This window comes from Dromiciops gliroides, chromosome 2 (assembly GCF_019393635.1).
Source record: "Dromiciops gliroides isolate mDroGli1 chromosome 2, mDroGli1.pri, whole genome shotgun sequence".
NCBI lineage: Eukaryota > Metazoa > Chordata > Mammalia > Microbiotheria > Microbiotheriidae > Dromiciops > Dromiciops gliroides.
The window spans coordinates 519,295,377-519,315,292 of record NC_057862.1 but is presented as its reverse complement, the minus strand read 5'-3'; the positions used below and the strand labels follow the sequence as shown (position 1 = coordinate 519,315,292).

General features: G+C 41.0%; 1 protein-coding gene across 2 annotated transcripts in view; it reads left to right on the top strand.

Moving 5' to 3' along the window:
- Window positions 1-9,457: 9,457 nt before the first annotated feature.
- The window catches only part of GMCL1 (germ cell-less 1, spermatogenesis associated), a 35,224-nt gene continuing 24,765 nt past the window's right edge, over window positions 9,458-19,916 (top strand). The window contains exons 1-5 of one of the 2 annotated variants that reach the window (XM_043990374.1): window positions 9,458-9,835; window positions 12,134-12,257; window positions 16,579-16,675; window positions 17,955-18,052; window positions 19,604-19,716. In XM_043990374.1, coding sequence (XP_043846309.1) covers window positions 9,594-9,835; window positions 12,134-12,257; window positions 16,579-16,675; window positions 17,955-18,052; window positions 19,604-19,716 — 674 coding nt within the window. In that variant the 5' untranslated portion in view covers window positions 9,458-9,593. Of the gene's footprint in view, window positions 9,836-12,133; window positions 12,258-16,578; window positions 16,676-17,954; window positions 18,053-19,237; window positions 19,327-19,603; window positions 19,717-19,916 lie in introns of both variants that reach the window. The other variant, XM_043990375.1, reaches the window with a different exon arrangement.

The following is a 19,916-nucleotide window of genomic DNA, read 5'->3' as shown; positions in this document are numbered from 1 at the left end:
ACCTTTGTAACTGAGAGTAATCTTTTTCTTGCTGGGTTACAGTTTTCTATTCCTGAACTATGTTTATTGATCCCTGCAAAAAACTGTTTTTGGAGTTCCTTTGTCATGTTCAACTACCATTAAGAACGACAGTATAGGGGCGGCTAGGTGGTGCAGTGGATAGAGCACCGGCCCTGGAGTCAGGAGTACCTGAGTTCAAATCCGGCCTCAGACACTTAACACTTACTAGCTGTGTGACCCTGGGCAAGTCACTTAACCCCAATTGCCTCACTTAAAAAAAAAAAAGAATGACAGTATAATAGATAACTAGTTAGAATCAGACACATTTTTTTAGATGCCCAGGGCATGAAAACAAATTTTCAGGGGCATCACATAATCCCCAAGTGACCTGAAAGAAATAATATACCCGGAGCAGCTAGGTGGCACAGTGGATAGAGCTCTGGCCCTGGATTCAGGAGGACCTGAGTTCAAATTTGGCCTCAGACACTTAACACTTACTAGTTGTGTGACCCTGGGCAAGTCACTTAACCCCAATTGCCTCACCAAAAAAAAAAAAGAAAGAAAAAAGAAATAGTACACTCACTAAAGCACTTAATTTACAATTTGGACAATAATTATATATTGGAGAATCTATCAATCACATTTGCTTTTTTTGTCTATGACACCTATTATACTTTGGATAGGTGGGAAACCAAAGATTTTTAAAATTTGGTAATAGAAGCCTATTAAAAGTGCTTAAGCTGCTGATGTATTTATAGGGAATTGTTAATCATTTTTGCTAATAATAGAGACTAGTGGTACAGAAACTTCAAAACAGAATATAATCACAAAGCCAGTTATATGCAGGTACATCATAGAGGTGGCAAGCTCTCCCTGCCATCCCATTGCCAGGATGGAAATTGGCAGAGTTAGTGGCAGTAGCCTCCAAGGCCACAGATGACTTGTTAACTGACTGGTACCCAGAGGGGTCCACTAGGGCAGTGTCTTTGCTCACTGCATATTGACTTAAGTTTTAAAATGTAATATTATCTATGTTTTATTGTGTTTTATTTATTTTGTTAAGTATTTTTCAATTCCATTTTAATTTGGTTACAGCCTCAGGTTGCCTTGAAACCTTTGTCCTAGGACAGCAAAGGCTACAGGACTAAGTTGGCTACAATTTCCCTAGAACCCTAAGTTGTCATAAAAATTGACTCCTTCCCTGCCACAATTTTTCAAATGTTACCCCTGTGTCAGAGGTACTCACAAAAAGAAGTGGACCTGGGTTCACTTTGGGATATTTCTCCCTATGCTTGCTTATAGCCCCACTTAAAACTTCTGGAAAAATCACTACCAGTTTATAAGTACAGCAAAAAATGCAGGGGCTCAGGGGCAGCTAGTTGGCACAGTGGATAGAGCACCGGCCCTGGAGTCAGGAGTACCTGAGTTCAAATCTGGTCTCAGACACTTAACCCTTACTAGCTGTGTGACCCTGGGCAAGTCACTTAACCCCAATTGCCTCACTAAAAAAAAAAAATGCAGGGGCTCTACAGTCAAAAGCCCTGGTTTGAAATCCCACTTCTGACAGTATCTGTGTGGACTTGGGCAAATACACCTAACCTCCATGGGCCTCAGTTCTCTCATCTATAAAATAAGAGGCCTCTAGAGTTCCTTCCAAGTTGATGATCCCATTTTCTATTTTTATAACATCTCTCATGGATGTCTCCTCCTCTATTCTAGGCCCTCAACATTTCTCACCTGGGCTACTGCAAAAACTTCCTTACTGATTTCCCTAAAGCCCCTCCACACAGTCACTAAGTTGACTTTTCCAAACTGTCATTCCCTTGCTTAATAAACTCCAGCGATTCCCTATTGCCTTCAAGATAAACTACAAACATCCTACCTCTCCAGTTTTCTTATACTTTACTTTTCCTTCCACTGGGTCATCTCACTACAAAGGCCTACTTGCTGCTTCTTACACACAATACTCCATATCTCCCAGTCTCTCTGCCTTTGCATTGTTCCCCATGCCTACATCGTGGGCCATCTCCAGTTGTCCTCATCTATATCTTGCCACTGGACTAAGATGACTCTGGAGTAGAGAATGAAGTTGGTGACTTTGCACAACCCTGCCTCACTTAAATCCAACTCACTGCAAGTCATGACATAACCTCCCCAATGCAATGGTCACCTTTGGGAATGAAGGACAAAGAACAACCTTCTTGCCTAGAATTCTCTCCCTCCTCACTTGCTCTTCTTGGAGTCCTAGATTTCAATCTTCAGGACTCAGTTCAAGCACCACCTTGGATAGGAACCCTCACCTGATCCCTTCTTTCCCAAACCCCCTCTCTAAAATACCTTGCATTTGTTTTGTACATATTCTTTATATTCTCATAGGTGTATATATTGTTTCTCCCATTAGAATATAAGCTCCTGGTGAACTGATCCAACCATTCTGGAGAGCAATTTGGAATTATGCCCAAAGGGTGATAAAGCTGTGCATACCCTTTGACCCAGCAATACCACTTTTGGGTCTTTTTCCCAAAGAGATCATGGAAAGGGAAAAGGGACCCACATGTACAAAAATATTTATAGCTGCTCTTTATGTGGTGGCAAGGAATTGGAAGTTGAGGGGGTGCCCATCAACTGGGGAATGGCTGGACAAGTTGTGGTATATGAATACAATGGAATACTATTGTGCTGTAAGAAATGATGAGCAGGAGGAGTTCAGAGAAACCTGGAGGGTCTTGCATGGGCTGATGATGAGTGAGATGAGCAGAACCAGAAGAACATTGTACACAGTATCATCAACATTGAGTATTGATCTACTGTGATGGACTATATTCTTCTCACCAATGCAATGGTACAGAAGAGTTCCAGGGAACTCATGATAGAAGAGGATCTCCAAATTCAAGGAAAAAAAAAAAAAGAACTGTGGAGTATAGATGCTGAATGAACCATACTATTTCTTTTGTTTTTGGTGCTGTTGTTTTTTTCTATTTTGAGGTTTTTCATCATTGCTCTGATTTTTTCTCTTATAACATGACTAATGCAGAAATAGGATTAATGTTATTATGTGTATATATATAAAACCTATATCAGATTACCTGCTGTCTACGGGAGGGAAGGGAGGGAGGGAGAAAAATCTGAAATTGTAAAGCTTGTATAAACAAAAGTTGAGAACTATCTTTACATGTAATGGGAAAAAAAATAAAATACTTTATTAATTAAAAAAAAAAGAATATAAGCTCCTGGAGGACAGGCAACTGTTTCACTTTTGTCTTTGTATCCCCAGGGCTTAATATAGTGTGGCAGGTGAAAGATGAAATGACTGAAGAAATAAAGGTTTGATCTTCCAAGCAGATGAATTTATTAAGCAATGCATGGCAATTGCCCAACAAATAGGGTCCAGTCACCTTCCTCAGCTTTGGCACTAGACTCTAAATATAAGAGGAGATAGACTCATAGATTAAACAATCACATAAAGCCAATTCATTGGAAGGAAACAATATAATATTAGGTCATCTGATTTCTAATTGTAGGAAAGATATGGGATTTTCCATTTTGGGAGGGGGTGAATGAGTAGGTACGTACAATTCCCTGGATTCAGAAAACATGGTTTCCCACTCTCCCCAAGTATCTGTGAACAATCAAAGAAACATAAAAATATTAAGTGATTGATAAAGGGCGGTTGCTTGAGATATGAAATTGTGAGCAAACTCCTTGCATTGATCTTTGGATCTGACTAGGTTTCTGGTCAGTATAATCAAAATCCTTGGTTAAGGGTATCTAAGCAGTAAGGAGAGGTGGTCCAGGTTCCCGATCAAACAATACAATAAGGTTTCTTCCCAATTTCCATAATTGAATAAAATTTTCACAAGACAGAAGTAGGACTAAACCCATAACTGAAGAGAAAGGGAACTGAGCTAGCTCCAGAATTGAGTCACAAGATAAGAGTCAGTGTGGTTCAGTCAATTCCCACAACTCCTTGCTATCCTAATTTCGCCCCCCCCCCCCCTGCAAATTCCCTCACCAGGCAGTGCTGTGTTCAAGAGACATAATTTCTGGGTAATTAACCATTTTATTAATAATGCTAACATTTTAATAAAAGGTCAGGGGCACTCTCAAATGCCAAAGACCGTCATGGCAGAGGGCTCATCATGGCTCATAGGTCCTTGGAAAAGGGGTGTTCCCCTATGGTGGCAATCAACTCTGATTGGTTAACAATGAGAGAATGAATATTACAACGAGGGGCTGAACCTATTCTAATGAACTTTGATTATGTCATTTACTTTTTTGGGGGGAGGGGGGACAATGAGGGTTAAGTGACTTGCTCAGGATTACACAGTAAGTATCAAGTATCTGAACTCAGGTCCTCCTGAATCCAGGGCCGGTGCTTTATCCACTGCACCTCGATGCCCCACGTTTGCTTCTAAGTTACCCCCTGCCTTGGAGAATCTATTCAAATAATGTATTCCCACCCAAACCTGAGTAGAGCACAATGGGCTTCCCCACTCAGGTGGGGTCTGAACAAGATTGTTAAGAAACTTAATTCAATCTCATTATCAGCAATGTCCTCCAGAGACCGAACTTTTTGAAGTGAAGACTTTAGAAAAAGTGGGAACTCTGGATCTCTCCAAATTATTGGTTATTAAGAATAATTTCTCGGGGCAGCTAGGTGGCGCAGTGGATAGAGCACCGGCCCTGGAGTCAGGAGTACCTGAGTTTAAATCCGGCCTCAGACACTTAACACTAGCTGTGTGACCCTGGGCAAGTCACTTAACCCCAATTGCCTCACTAAAACAAACAAACAAACAAAAAAGAATAATTTCTCTTAGTGCTTACTTAATAAATGCTTGTTAGTTAATGGATACCAACCTCCTTTACTAACACATTTCATGAAATTGGAAGATTAAAAAAATTAAAATCAGACCCCCTAAGACTATGGATTCCAGCCAATAAACAATCTCTTCTAAAAATCTGTATAAATCCACATTCCATAATAGGGAAATAGTCCACTGGGCCCTCCTTTCTCTTGTTTCTCTTCACTAGCTTCCCTCTACAATTTTGTATGATTTCTATAGAACAATACCAGTTATTGCTTTTAGATAATGGCAGAATTCTACACAGGTCTATGTTGTTGTGTGCTTGTTGCCATGACAATAGGAATGGCTTCCAAAGCTCTCTTTATCTGACAAAATGAAAAGAGTTTTCCTAGAATCAAAGTTCAAATGATGTAATACCAGACTAGAGACTTCCCTTCCCTGAGACAACTTCATTTATTCCTCACTCCTGGACTCACAGAACCTTATCCAGGGAGCAGAATCTTGTTGTTTCCTACTTTTAGGGTCACTGATCCAGGTTTAAATATGGTGACTTACAGGGGTGTGCTGGAACCAGATCTAACCTGTTGGATTGTTAAAATTTCAGTGTGGAGTATTTACACCTCAGAAATTGGCAATCATGAACATGTATAGCCTATATCAGATTGCTTTCTGTCTTGGGGAGGGGGGAGAAAAATTTGGAACTCAAAATCTTTCAAAAAATGAATACTGAAAATTCTCTTACATGTAATTGGAAAAAATAAAATACTATTTGAAAAAAAAGAAATTGGCAATAACTACAAATCTAGGGCAGCTAGGTGGTACAGTGGAAACAGTGCCAGACCTGGAGTCAAGAAGATCTGAGTTCAAATCCAGCCTCAGACACTTAACTAGCTGTGTGACCCTGGGCAAGTCACTTAACCCTTTAGTTTCCTCATCTGTAAAATGAGCTGGAAAAGGAAATAACAAAGCACTCCAGTACTTTGCAAAGAAAACCCTGGATTGGGTCAAGAAGAATCAGACATGACTGAAAAAAACAACTTAACAACATATATGGGCTTGATTTGTTTTGTTGATTGTCTAGGACTTAAGTGTTAATAATGCAGATTAAACTTAAAAGTGTATATACACACATTTTCCAATTCCCTCACCCCTAATAGCCCAGTTTCCATCATATCACATCTCTGTATTGCTCTATAAACACTGTTTGAGCTCAGCAGGAGTCTAGTAGAAGGCCCAGGGAAGGGGCAGCTAGGTGGCGCAGTGGATAGAGCACCAGCCCTAGAGTCAGGAGTACCTGAGTTCAAAGTCGGCCCAGACACTTAACACTTACTAGCTGTGTGACCCTGGGCAAGTCACTTAACCCCAATTGCCTCACCAAAAACAAAACAAAACAAAACAAAAAAAGAAGGCCCAGGGAACAGAGACATAACAATAACTGGCACATATATAACTCTTTTAAGGTTTGTGAAGTGCTTTAGATCCATCATCTCATTCGACTGGGCCTCTCCACAGGTTAGCCTCTGCTCGACTACAAACTTGATGTGCTCCTTCCTTCCTCTGGTATCCAGAAGGGGTGTCTCCTAGCAGAGGGTGCACTCTCCATTTGTACAAAACTGGGCTTCTTAAACTTTTTCCACTCATGACCCCTTTTTGACTAAGAAATTTTTATGCAACCCCAGGTATTTAGGTAAATAAAATAGGTATATTTAATCTTTTACTGTTGCCAATTTTTTCTTGATCCCCCACCTTCAGTTATGTGACCCCATATGGGGTCTTGAGCCACAGTTTAAGAAGCTTTGGTATAGAGGTAAGAAAGCATTGAAATTTAGGATCATAGGGGGCAGCTAGGTGGCACAGTGCACCGACCCTGGAGTCAGGAGGACCTGAGTTCAAATCCAGCCTCAGACACTTGACACTTACTAGCTGTGTGACCCTGGGCAAGTCATTTAACCTCAATTGCCTCACACACACACACACCCCCCCTAAAAAAAAAGAAAAGAAAAGAAAAGAAATTTAGGATCACAGACCCAGAGCTGCAAGGAGCCTCAGAGGGCAGACAATTGGATAGAGTGTTGCTCTAGAAGGGACGAAAGACCTGGGTTGGACTCCCACCTCAGGCACTTGGTTGCTCTGTGACCCCAGGCAAGTCACTGGATTTCTCTGGACCTTAGTTCCTTCTAAATAAAATAAGTAAAATAAGAGGATTCTAGGGACATTAAATCTATGAAAAGGAAATGGAAATTGAAGCCTGGGACGGTTCTGTCAGGCCCAGTCTCTTCTTAAATATTTAAGTATCTCTCTCTGGCAACTGGATGTGATTATTGAGATCATCCTGGGGGTTGGGGTAGGGATGAGAAGTGGGAAGGAAAAGAAATTTTTCTCTAAGGCCTGAACATGTATCCCTTCAGGGCATATCATTTCAAGAGGGGGGAAAAGGAAGGACAAAAGATTTTTACCATAGAGTTACAGGATCTTACAGCTAGAAGGAACCTTGGAGATCACCTCCTCTAACCTCACTGGATTATAGAAAAGGCCACTGTAGACCAGACAGGAAGTGGTTCACAACATAGTGGCAGGGGCAGGAATAGAACTATAGTTTCCTGATGCCAATGTGGTGTTCTTTCTGCAACATCACACTGCCTGTCACTGAGGGCTGCAGACTAGACTTGTGGCTCTGTCTCTGAAGACAAGTCTATCCAAGATCAGAAAGGCCCTTCACCTCCAGATCATGAAATTTGGGGGACTATAGCAACTCATGAGCCAAAGAATTGTGATGTCGACTCATGAGAGGGAGCATCCACAACGATAAAAAAAAATGTATCCTTTATTTATGTAAAGGTATAGACAGATACAACGTTTTAATCAATTAACAAGCATTTATTAAACACTATATTCTGGCTATAGAGTACTTAAGTCGTTGAACCTTTTTCATTAAATGATGTAATTGGATTAAGTGATCACTAAGGTTCCTGTTAGCTCTAAAGCTTATGATCCCAACACAAAGGATTTATCAAGAGAGGCACTGTGTTTGTTATAAAGGGAAGAAAAGTTATGAAACTCGGAAACAAGGACCCCAAATGGGGTCACCAAAGAGTCAGACATCACTAAAAGGACTCAACAAAAACAACAAAATGACTTTAGACAAGTCACTTCACAGGATTATTTTATTGGTGTGTTTCCAGGACTCAGTAAAATGAGAAAGTTGGACTGGATAATCTTTAAGGTCCCTTCCAACTGTGAAATCCCATGATCTCAAGTCTCTTCCCCTTTTAGAATCTCAATTTCCCTATTTGTAAAATGAAGGAAGGGTCTTCTACAGAAAAAAAGCACGGATTTTGTAGTTGGAGGGTATGGATTAAAATCTGACTCTACGGCTTGCTCTGCTTTTTTTTTTTTATATAACAAAAACCAAATCCCGACTCTGTTACCCTTTTTCTCTTAAAACAAGGCAAGTTGTATGTAATTAGATTGACCTTTAAATTCCTTTCTAAGTGTAACAGCCTCAACTATAATAAATTGACGACTGTATTCTTCCAGCCTTTACATCCTATGATCTTACTTCATCTCTTGAGGTCTCGGGTCTTCATCTGTAAAATGAAGGGGCCAGATTAGATCATCTCCAAGGTCCTGTCCAGCATTAGGTCCTATGAAGCAGCAGCCTAAGGATTTTGAGTTTGTCTGCAGAGGTAGGCTGGCACGGTGGGCAGAAGACCGATGAGTTAGGTGTCCTGGGGAAAGCCTCTGCTTGTCACTCACCATCTGTGTGACTTTGGGCAAATCACCCTAGGGGTTCATTGGAACTTCTCTAAGGAGACTCAGTCTCTCCCTCTACGAATTGAGAGGGCTGGGCTTGATGCCTCTTAAGGTTCCTCTCCAGAGGGAAATACAAGCACATTATGACTTGCGACTTGACCTCCAGCCCCATGCAGAGTGAACTGGCAGAAGCTCCAGAATGCACCCTGGTCCCCCACCCGAGGCTCGGGGCAGCCAGGGCGGAGTTCCTGCCTTCCCTCCTTTCTATCCTTCTCTCCCTACCTTCCTCTCTGACCCCTCCTTTTTCTCTCCCTCTTTGTCACTCTTTTCCGCCCCCTTCTTTCCCTTCCTACCTTTCTAACCCCTTCCCTCTCTTCCTCTTTCCCTCCTTTTCATGACCCCTCCCTCTTTTCCTCCCTCCCCAGTCGCTCTCTCCCTGCTCTCCTCTCTCTTCCCTTCTCCCTCCCCCTCTCGCCCCTCCCCTTCTCTCTCCTTCCCCTCTATCTCGCCCCTCCCCTTCCTCTCTCCCTCCCCTCTCGCTCCTCCCTCCCTCTCTTTCTCCATGTCTTGTTGGTCTCTTTCTCCCTCTTGCTCCTCCTATTTTCCCTCCTTCCTCCTCACCCCTCACCTTCCTCTAGCCCCTCCCCTCCCTCTCTCCCTCCCTCTTGCTCCTTCCTTCCTCCTTCACTCCCCCCTCCACTCCCAGGGCGCGCCCCTCCCCCGCCCAACCCCTCTTGACTCATCTGGCCCGGGCACACACCGGCCCAGAGCGCTGGGTAGAGATAGGACGGCGCACGCATGCGCGGGGGGGCGGTTGCGAGTGGGCGGGGCGAGGTGGGGCGGGGCTCCGCGGGAGGCGGGCCGAGTTGTGCGCTGCGGGGCGACAATGGACCCGGCGGTTGTGGCAGAGGAGGGGTCTCCGTGAAAGCGCGGCGGTCTGGGCGGCAGGGGCCGTACCATGTCGGGGGCGCCGCTGGGCCGCGCTCCCTGAAGCGGGGCGCCGGCGCTGGAGCCGGCGGAGTCTCCCGGCCACCCATGGGCTCGCTGAGCAGCCGGGTGCTGCGCCGAGGCTGGAGCCGGGCCGTCCAGGAGCGGGGCTCCGAGGCGGGGACCGACGGCGGGGGCGCCTCCCGGGGGGGCGCCTGCTACTGCCGGGGCGGCCGCAAGCGCAAGCGTAGCAGCGGCTCCTTCTGCTACTGCGAGCCGGGTTCGGAGGACGAGGACGACGACGACGACGAGGGGGACGAGCAGGAGCGGCTCCTCAACACCCCCCGCAGGTGCGCGCCGCCCCCCACCTTCCCATTGTACGCTACTCCTGGGCTCCCCACCTTCTCCCTCCCCTCTCCCTCGGAGGGCACAGCAGGGGTCGGGGCTGCCTGCGGGCACCGTGGGAGCATCAGCGAGCTCCGGGGCTGCTTTCCCCGCGGTCCGTAAACTTGACTTTGTAAAACATTTGGACACCTGTATTTCAGGAGAATCGGTTTTTTTCTGTAACCCTGTGTATTCTAAATTATGCCTTTTACAACCTTTATTCGGAGGAGGGGTCCGTGGGCTTCCACGGGGCTGCCAAAGGTGTTAATGATTCCTCCCCTCCCCCCAAACGTGCAGAACTTCCAACTTCCTCATTTTACACAAACTGAGGCGCCCAGAGGAAATGACTTGCTTAAGATCACACGGGTCAGTGCCATCTGCCATAGTTTGGTCGAAAGAGCAGACTTGGAATCAGGACATTTCGGGCGCCAGTTTTGCTACCATAGACAAGTCATTGACAAGACAACTTCCCCTTAGCCTCAGTTTCCTTCTCTGAAAAAAGGATAAGAATATCTGCATTCCTTCCCTCAAAAGAGTTGTTATGAGGAGAGCACTTTGTAAATCTTTAAGCCCTAATGTTAGTTATCTTGTTCTCATTTTACAGATGAAAAACTGGGGTTGGGGGGGGGGGGAGAATTACTTGTTCAAGGTCATAGTGGTGTGAAGGATTTGAACCCAGGTCTCCTGACTGAAAAGATTGTGTTCTTTCTTCCTTTATCTGTAGAAAGGAAGGATTTGGGGGAGTATTGGGGGTGGGGAACTGTTGAGTTTTGAGTGAGAAGACTGGCGCTTAAATCCTGGCTAGTTACTTACTTGGACAAGGTCACTGACCTCTCTACTCTGGGCCTCAATTTCCTCATCTGTAAAATGAGGGGGTTGGACTAAAAAAACATTCAGGCCCCTTTCAGCTTTGAATCCTATAATCTCATGAACCTGAATGTGTTTATATATTATAGAGTAAAGAACTGCCAGGTTGTTATTATAGTGTGCTAGTAATTGCCCCAAGCTGAGGGAAACGCCAAGCCAATGCATGAATCCCCTCATAAAACATTTTAACACCAACCTTGTTTAATCACCATGTAATGTCTTTTTGTCTTCCTGGAGTGGGTGTCTGCAGAATAACCAGCTATTCATCCGGTTGCCTTTAATAGTTCACAAATATAATTTTAGATATTTAGCCATACAACCCTGTCACACACCCCCCCCCTCACTGGAAGAGGAAAATCTGGAACAATTATTCTTTACTAAGTGCTCTGCTTATGTTGCTAGCAACAATTTGTTAGTGAAGTCCCCGGAAATATTAGTTTATTTCAAAGTCTCTGCTACTTTTAAGTTGTTGACTGCACACACACTTCATATAGGTGAGTGTGTCTGTGTGTTAGTTATTTTGAAGAACAAATACATTTGTGGTCAACAACTTAAGGTACAGGTGGCTTCTGAATTTATTGAATGCTGACAAGTAAAGAATATGATGTAAAACAAATAAAAGGGTATAGGCTCATCCAGCTATTAGAACTTTATAGCCAAAACTTAAGTCCCAAAGCTGGTTAGTGGCAGAACTGATGGGGCTATTTTATCACAAAGTAGTTTTTTAAAAAAAATTACACTCCTGATTTAATTTTTTGTTTGTTTTACCTTCTCAAATAGGAAAGGAAATATCCATAAGATGAGTGATCAGAAAGTGATGGCTAGGCCTCTACCAAGGCCTCTCCCCTGTCATTTGCACTTTGAGGCAGCAAACTTTAAGGCCCTGTGGTCTTTTCCTTCAACAAGGGAATGTGCTGGGTTTTTTGGTTTGTTTTTGTTTTTACTAAAAGTCATTTTAATTAGCATCTACTTTTTGTTGCAAAAGTAAAAAGCAGCATAAATATCAATCAGATACAAATCATCATAAGCAATACTGAAAGAATTCTTAAGTGATGGTCCCCAAGTGAATTAAAGTTGTTGAGCCATCTTGACCTTTCTTATATTTTATTCTCTTATTCTCAGAATCTCAGATTCAAATTGTTCAAAAAAGGAATGAGCTTCTTCAGTAATTCTTGGGGTTTCCTTTGCTGGAGGTCTTCAAGGAAAGGTGGCTCAGTGACCACTTGTTGGGCATAGGTTATAAAAGGAGGTTCTTATTGTAGAGGACTAGTTAAACCTTTTTCAGGTTATCAGATGTACACAAAAAAGTTTCACAGTTTTAAGACATAGGTGAATGTGTCTGAAGTTTGCACTCAAGTGTTATACATAATTTTGTTTTTGTTTTTTTGCCTCCCCAGGAAAAAATTAAAAAGCACATCCAAGTATATTTATCAGACTTTATTTTTGAATGGGGAAAATAGTGACATTAAGATTTGTGCTCTAGGAGAAGAATGGAGCTTACACAAAATATACTTGTGTCAGGTAAGTATTCTGTTTATCCAAATGATCTAGAGTTGATCAAATTTGGTTTTTATTCTAAAGGGTATTCCTTCTCATTGTTCTTTTTTTTTTTCTGTGTGGGGCAATGAGGGTTAAGTGACTTGCCCAGGGTCACACAGCTTGTAAATGTCGTGTCTGAGGCCAGATTTGAACTCATTGGTAATAATTATTCACTAAATCCAGTAGTCTGGTTGAAAAGCTTTTTCTTCCAATTTAGTTACTTATTTTTTCCCATATAAATATTTTATTTTCCAGTTACATTTAGAGATAATTTTCAACATTTGTGGGGTTTTTTGTTTGTTATTGGTGAGGCAGTTGGGGTTAAGTGACTTGCCCGGAGTCACACAGCTAGTAAGTGTCTGAGGCCAGATTTTAACTTAGGTCCTCCTGAATCCAGGGCCAGTGCTCTATCCACTGTGCCACCTAGCTGCCCCACAACATTTGTTTTTATAAGATTTCTAGTTTCAAATTTTTCTCCCTCCCTCCCCCCTCCTCAAGACAGAAAGTAATCTGATATAGGTTATATATATATATATATATATATATACACACACAATCACATTAAACATATTTCTGCATTAGTCATGTAATGAGAGAAGAATCAGAGCAAAAAGGAAAAACCTCAAAAAAGAAAAACAACAAAAACAATAGAAATAATATAGTTCGATCTGCATCCAGATTCAACAGTTCTTTTTTTTTCTGGATTTGGAGAACATTTTCCATCATGAGTCCTTTGGAACTATCTTGGACCATTGTATTGCTGAGAAGAATCAAGTCTATCACAGTTGATCAACACACAATGTTGTTGATACTGTATATAATGTTCTCCTGGTTCTGCTCATCTCACTCATCATCAGTTCATGCAAGTCCTTCCAGGTTCCTCTGAAATCCACCTGCTCAGCATTTCTTATAGCACAATAGTATTCCATTACATTGATATACCACAACTTGTTCAGCTATTCCCCAGTTGATGGGCATCCCCTCAATTTCCAATTCCTTGCCACCACAAAAAGAGCAGCTATAAATATTTTTGAACATGTGGGTCCTTTTCACTTTTCTATGATCTCTTTGGGAAAAAGTCCTAATAGTGGTATTGCTGGGTCAAAGGGTATGCAAAGCTTTATAGCCCTTTGGGCATAGTTCCAAACTACTCTCCAGAATGGTTGGACCAGTTCACAGCTCCACCAACAATGCATCAGTGTTCCCATTTTCCACAGCTTCTCCAACATTTCCAATTTAGTTACTTATGCCGAGCCTTCAAAAAACTGTATTAGCTTAATCCAAAAGCTATAAAAGATTTGGATATTTTCTTAGCTGTTAAACTAGTGCTTGCCTCTATTGTTGTTTTTTGTTTTTTTGTTTTTTTGGGGGGCAGTGAGTGTTAACAGCCAAGACATACAGCCAGTAAGTGTCAGGTGTCTGAGATCAAATTTGAACTCAGGTCCTCCTGAATCTAGGGCCAGTGCTTTATACACTGCGCCACCTAGCTGCCCCCTGCCTCTATTGTTATCTCGGCAACTTGTTTATTGTACTTTCGTTAAGAGGAAAGTTTGGAATAGAGAAGTAGGAAGAAAAATGTTAAAACTAAGTAGAGTTAGGATTGCTAAATATGTGTATGTTTGGTTTGTTAGAATGATCATTGACTCAGTATATTTCATCTCTCTCATTACCTCCCTCCCAAAATGTATTAATGCAATATAAATTTGTTATTAAATATAGGAAACTACACCAGGAATAATCAATATATATAATGCAATAAGGTTAGCAAAGTACTCTTCTTAAAATAACACTGTGAAGGAAATAATACCCTAATATTATCCCTATTTTACAGGTGAGTAAACCAAACTTTTAAGTTAAATTACTTGCCTAGGGTTCCCATAAGTGTTAAATGTTCAGAGCAAGCATTTGAACCTAGCTCTTCTGAGCTCTCAGTTCACACATTCTTTACACTAAGTTAAGCTGCCTCTGTGTGTGGCATTTTAGTAATCTAAATTACTTAGCTTTACATGATAGTAGTTTACATTTATATAGTACTTTTCAGAGATTACTATATCCTGAAGAGTATACAGAGAAAAGGACATCCAGAATGGTGAAGGTTGCCTTGAGTCCTTGACGAATGAAGATGAGTTGAAGTAACTGGGAATGTTTATCTGGAGAAGAGATGACCTGGGAGGTGGGACCCTGGAGCTGTGGTTTAAATGTTCTAAGTGCTCTCGGGTGGAGAAGGGATTCTGTTTGGTCTTTTTGGCTCTAGAGGCAAGAGCAATGAGTGGAAGATGCAAAGAGGCAGGTTTAAGTTAGATGTCAGAAAAAACGTACTAACCTTTAGAGAGAGCTGTGCAGAAGTGCATTGGGCCACCCTGGGAGGTGGTGGCTTCCCCCCTCCTTGCAGGTCTTCAAGCACAGGTTGGGTGGTCACTTAAATATGTTATAAAGGAGGTTCTTTTTGTGTATGAGTTGGACTAGCTGGACCTGGAGATTCCCTCCAGTCCTCAGAGCCTGTGATTCTGTGATCTTTGTAACACTTCTGTAAAAGAGGTAGTAAAAATACCATATTGGCCTGAATGAATGAAAAAGGCGTTTGGGTTTTTGTTTTTGTTTTTGTTTTTAGTGAGGCAATTGGGGTTAAGTGACTTGCCCAGGGTCACACAGCTAGTAAGTGTTAAGTGTCTGAAGGCAGATTTGAACTCAGGTCCTCCTGACTCCAGGGCCGGTGCTCTATCCACTGTGCCACCTTGCTGCCCCGAAAAAGGCATTTGTTAAGCTCTTAAGCTGTTTTAAGTGCCGAGGATACAATTGAAAAAGACAGTTCCAGCTCTAGAGAAGCTCCCATTCTAATGGAGAGAGAAGACATCAGGAAGGTTTCAGCAGTCAGACAGAAGGGTCTGATGGGCCTTAGAATGCAACAGCAAATGCCTCTTTTTTTTTTTTTTTGTCGGGGCAATGGGGGTTAAGTGACTTGCCCAGGGTCACAGCTAGTAAGTGTCAAGTGTCTGAGACCAGATTTGAACTCGGGTCCTCCTGAATCCAGGGCCAGTGCTCTATCCACTGCGCCACCTAGCAGCCCAAATGCCTCTTCTTTAGTCCCATTTCCACTGATAAAATCGTGTCCATTTCTGATGTTGAACCATTTGACAATGCCAAGGAGTTTGCTGCCAAAGACCATTCTTTTCTGGGTGTGTTGGGTAGTTATGGCTGCATCACCTGGAGGTGCAGTCACCAGGCTGCATGTCCTGAATAGTGACTGATGGCACTGGGCTCAAGCATTGATCTTCCCAAGACTCTTGGGTTCGGGATTCTGGGCTGTCTCCGTCAGGGTCTGAGGAAAGATGGGTGTGGTAATGGTGTAACTTGTCTGGCACACACTGCTTCCTATCTCTCCCTCAAGCAGCCTTGCTACTGGAACTAGAATGTTTGCCTGTTCTGTGGGTGGCAGTTGGTGGGAATGTATGCTCCCTTTGTACAGCAGGAGCCACTTTCTTAGATGATGGCTGAGAATACTCCTCTGAAAACAGGACCTGTGGAATGGGCGTGAGGATGGGTTATACCCTCCCCAGGCTCTTGTGTTTATCTGCCTATATTGATAGCAATTAGTTTTAGTTAGCAATTGATGGTGATAGGGAGTGGGCCCTATCTCCATGATGGCCTTTTCCCTAGGCATTTAGGCTGCCTAACTCTCCAGTGATGGTAGGAGTTAGGAAGACCTGAATTTCAAATTCAGCTTCAGACAGTAGCCCTGTGACTGGGAAAGTCATTATATACCCTGTCTCCTTCAGTTTCCTCAACTGTAAAGTGATGATAATAAAAGCACCTCCCTTCCAGGGTTGTGTGAGGATTAAATGAAATATTTGCAATGTCCTTAGCACAGTGCCTGGCACATATTAGGCACTTAATAAATACTCATTCCCTTACTTTCCCCCTTCTTCCTCCCTTCCCTTCAGTGATGGCTGCAGATTTATAGGGATTTTATGTGGACCTGGTATCCTCAAAATGTGATCTCTTACGGAAAGAAAAAAAAAAAAAATATATATATATATAGGTGTGTACAAAAGATGGTGTATTTATATGTTACATTTAAGTTTTATACAAGCCAGGTTTGAAAGGGAAATGCATATCTTCCCCATTTTGCAGATAAAATTATGAGAAATAACATGATTTGCTCAAGGTCATACAGAGTCAACACTGTAGCCCAGAGCTCAACAGATGGTCCAATGTTCTTTCAATATACTATACCTTGTTTATCTAGACTTATCTATATCTTGTTTATCATTGAGATCTAATTCAAATTTTTTCTATTTTCTAGTCTGGCTACTTTTCTAGTATGTTTAGTGGGTCTTGGAAAGAATCAAGCATGAATACTATTGAACTGGAGATTCCCGACCAGAATATTGATGTAGAAGGTAAAGAAATCTCCCCTTCCCCCCACAAATGTGATCAATTTATTCGAAGCCAGTAAGTAGTTTTAACATTTCTTTTCTAGTATGACTAGCTTATATAGTAAGCATTTTATAACTAGCAGTCTGAGCATTCTGTGGGAATATTTCCATTTTAAAAGAGAAATTTATTAACCCAAACAAGTCTTTTTAGTGGAAAGTATGCCCCAACTTATATTTTTCTCCTAACTCTTGTCAGATTCTGACTCCACAGTGCTAAAAGAACAAGTCACAAGTCATTGATTTGATTCTTATATGTGTCTGTGACAGTCTTACTGATATAAAAGAGATCATAAGAACAGAGAATTTAAAATAAGTCTGTCTGATGATTATGATTAATTATAATTACATTTGTACTATATGACTGCTTTGCTGGTTTGCCTCCTTTTTACCCTTTAATTATATGCTTATTTACTCTCCTTTCTAAATTGTTATGTTAAGGTCCCTCTCTTCTCGCTATTCACCTCTGTCTTTCCATCTCACTTGCTCACTACCATCTAAACAGTTATTCACTAGTGGAGGGAGTCAGGACAAGGTGGATCTCCTATTAATATGCTAAACTTAGCTGTTTGAGTTTGATCTATGCTGGAGAGGTTATACTTATTTGTGCCAGATACTAACTTATACATTTGTTTCATTTTTAAATTATCACCATTAAAGATAATAAAATAGTAGCATTTTGGATAGTTATATTTGTTTTATAATAGTTGATATTTTAAAGTTTTCAAAACTGCTTTGGTAGATTCTCATTTGATTTTACCCAACTACTTACAGGATGGGGAAACTGTAACTGAGAGGGCTTAAATTACTTTCCCAGGGTCACACAATAAGTGTCTGAGGTGGAATTTGAACCCAGGTCTTCCTTAGTTCCAATCTCGAATTCTATCTCATCATGTCAAGAGTAACTCTCAAGTCTTGACTTTGCTTGTGGCATTTAGTCTTTGGTTGTTTTCAGTGTTATAAAATAAATTGTGTAATATATAATTGATTGCTCAGGGCAGCTAGGTGGCACAGTGGATAAAGCACTGGCCCTGGATTCAGGAGGACCTGAGTTCAAATCTGGCCTCAGACACTTGATACTTACTAGCTGTGTGACCCTGGGCAAGTCACTTAACCCTCATTGCCCCACCAATAAATAAAATATAAATATAAATATAAATATAAATATATATATATATATATATATATATATATATATATATATATATAGCTCTTTGGCATTTTTAATATGTACATTTGTTTTCAGCGCTGCAGGTGGCATTTGGCTCTTTATATCGAGATGATGTCTTAATAAAGCCCAGCCGAGTTATTGCCATTTTGGCAGCAGCTTGTATGCTGCAATTGGTAAGTGGCCTGCCCCAGTGCAGATCAGTTACGATATCCTTCTATCGTTCTAAGTATATGTTCCAACATAAAAATGTGTGAATGCACTATCCACATCTTCCTGCAGTTTAACTAGAAGTAAATAATAGCTTGTTCATATTAGAAGTGAGCATGTTACTTGTTTGGCATGAACACTAGCCATAGGTAGTTGTAATGTGGGAAAAATTGCTTATCTAGGTTCAAAGAGTTTTTATTCCTGGTTTGTCTGATGACTGTCAAGTGTATAACTTGTGGTTACCAAGCCATCTATTCATTCCAAACCTTTTTATAATTTGCTGATGCATCATTTACAACAAATTTTCATATGTATATTTTACATCTAGTTGTACAGTTACTGCTGGTTTGGAATTCTAGTAGTTTCTGCATTTTGGTTTTTAACTTTAATGTCTTAGGTAACTGTTATAGATAATATTAATTTCTACATTCAGTTCCTTATCTTCAATATTTTTTTTTTCAAAATGTACTTTACACAGAGGTTCTTTCATTAGAAAAAAAGTTTTGTATTTAGTAATCCAGATTTTTATTTCAGAGAAAAGCATACTTTTATGCTTCTGGCCTTCTGATATCTGTTCTAAATTTGCTTTTTACATTTAAAAAGGAGTATTTGTTAACTACTCACACTATACATTTAAGGTTATTTCAGAAGTTTTTAATTTGAGTGAAAAATGACAGTAGTATTTTGATATATTGAAGTAAGTTAATAAGCAGTTCCTTAAAATATATAGCTGAGAAAGAATTATTTAAGCTAATTAAAACTAATACTCTGGCTTTAAATACTTCAAAAGATAGGTCAATGTACATCAATTATCAACATGGATTAAAAATGCTATATAACCTAATAAATGGATTTCATGGGATGTGGGAGGCAAAAACCCCCAATTTTTACCTAATAGCTAATGTTCTTGAGATTAGTTTCTCTGAACTTAATTAGGCTGGTCCTTGGGGTTTGTCTTGATACAGCAAAATGTGTTGGGCTCTTAGCTTGAGACAGCCTGCTCTAAGACCTGCCAAGCTTGCACCTTGTTAGAAGAGCTTCAAGGAGCCACAGTTATTTCCATTCCAGTTAGGGCATCAGAGGAGAACTTTAGTGGTAGAGGCTTTCTAAAAATGCATTATTCAAATATTGATAGGAATTTTACATTTCAGCCTCTAGCCTACCACATTATCAACTGTCACATGGGGAAGAGCCCAAATTTTAATAGAACAGATTTGTGGAGTTGGAAAAACTTAGAAAGGTAACGGTTACAGGTCATTGTGATCATTTCCTGCTTATTTCTTCTCCCTTACTTCCCTTCTAATACCTGAAATATTAAAAAGAATATTTGCTGGATATTTTAAACTGCTCAAAAGTAGCACAATGAAGTATTTACATTAATCTTATGCCTACTGTCATTCTTAATAGATTTTTTTTCCTTTTAGTGGCTTAAGTGTGCTAACATTTAAGAGCAGCACATGTTTAAGCTTGTTTTCCCATGTGATATGGGCATTTCCAGTGCTTATTTATGTTTACAGGATGGTTTAATACAACAGTGTGGTGAGACAATGAAGGAAACAATTAATGTGAGAACTGTATGTGGCTATTACACATCAGCAGGGACCTATGGATTAGATTCTGTAAAGAAAAAGTGAGTTGTCTTCTCTCCTCCAATCCCCCACCCCCTTTGGGATATCGGCTGCTTTGATCTCTTAAAAGGATACTTAGTTGGTAAAAGAATGAGGCATTGACAAAATGATAGGAAGATAGAATTGCATCATATCTAAGAAAGTGATGCTTTACATCTGCTCCTCAAACAGTGTCATCTTTTTATTTTTCTTAGTTTGAAAT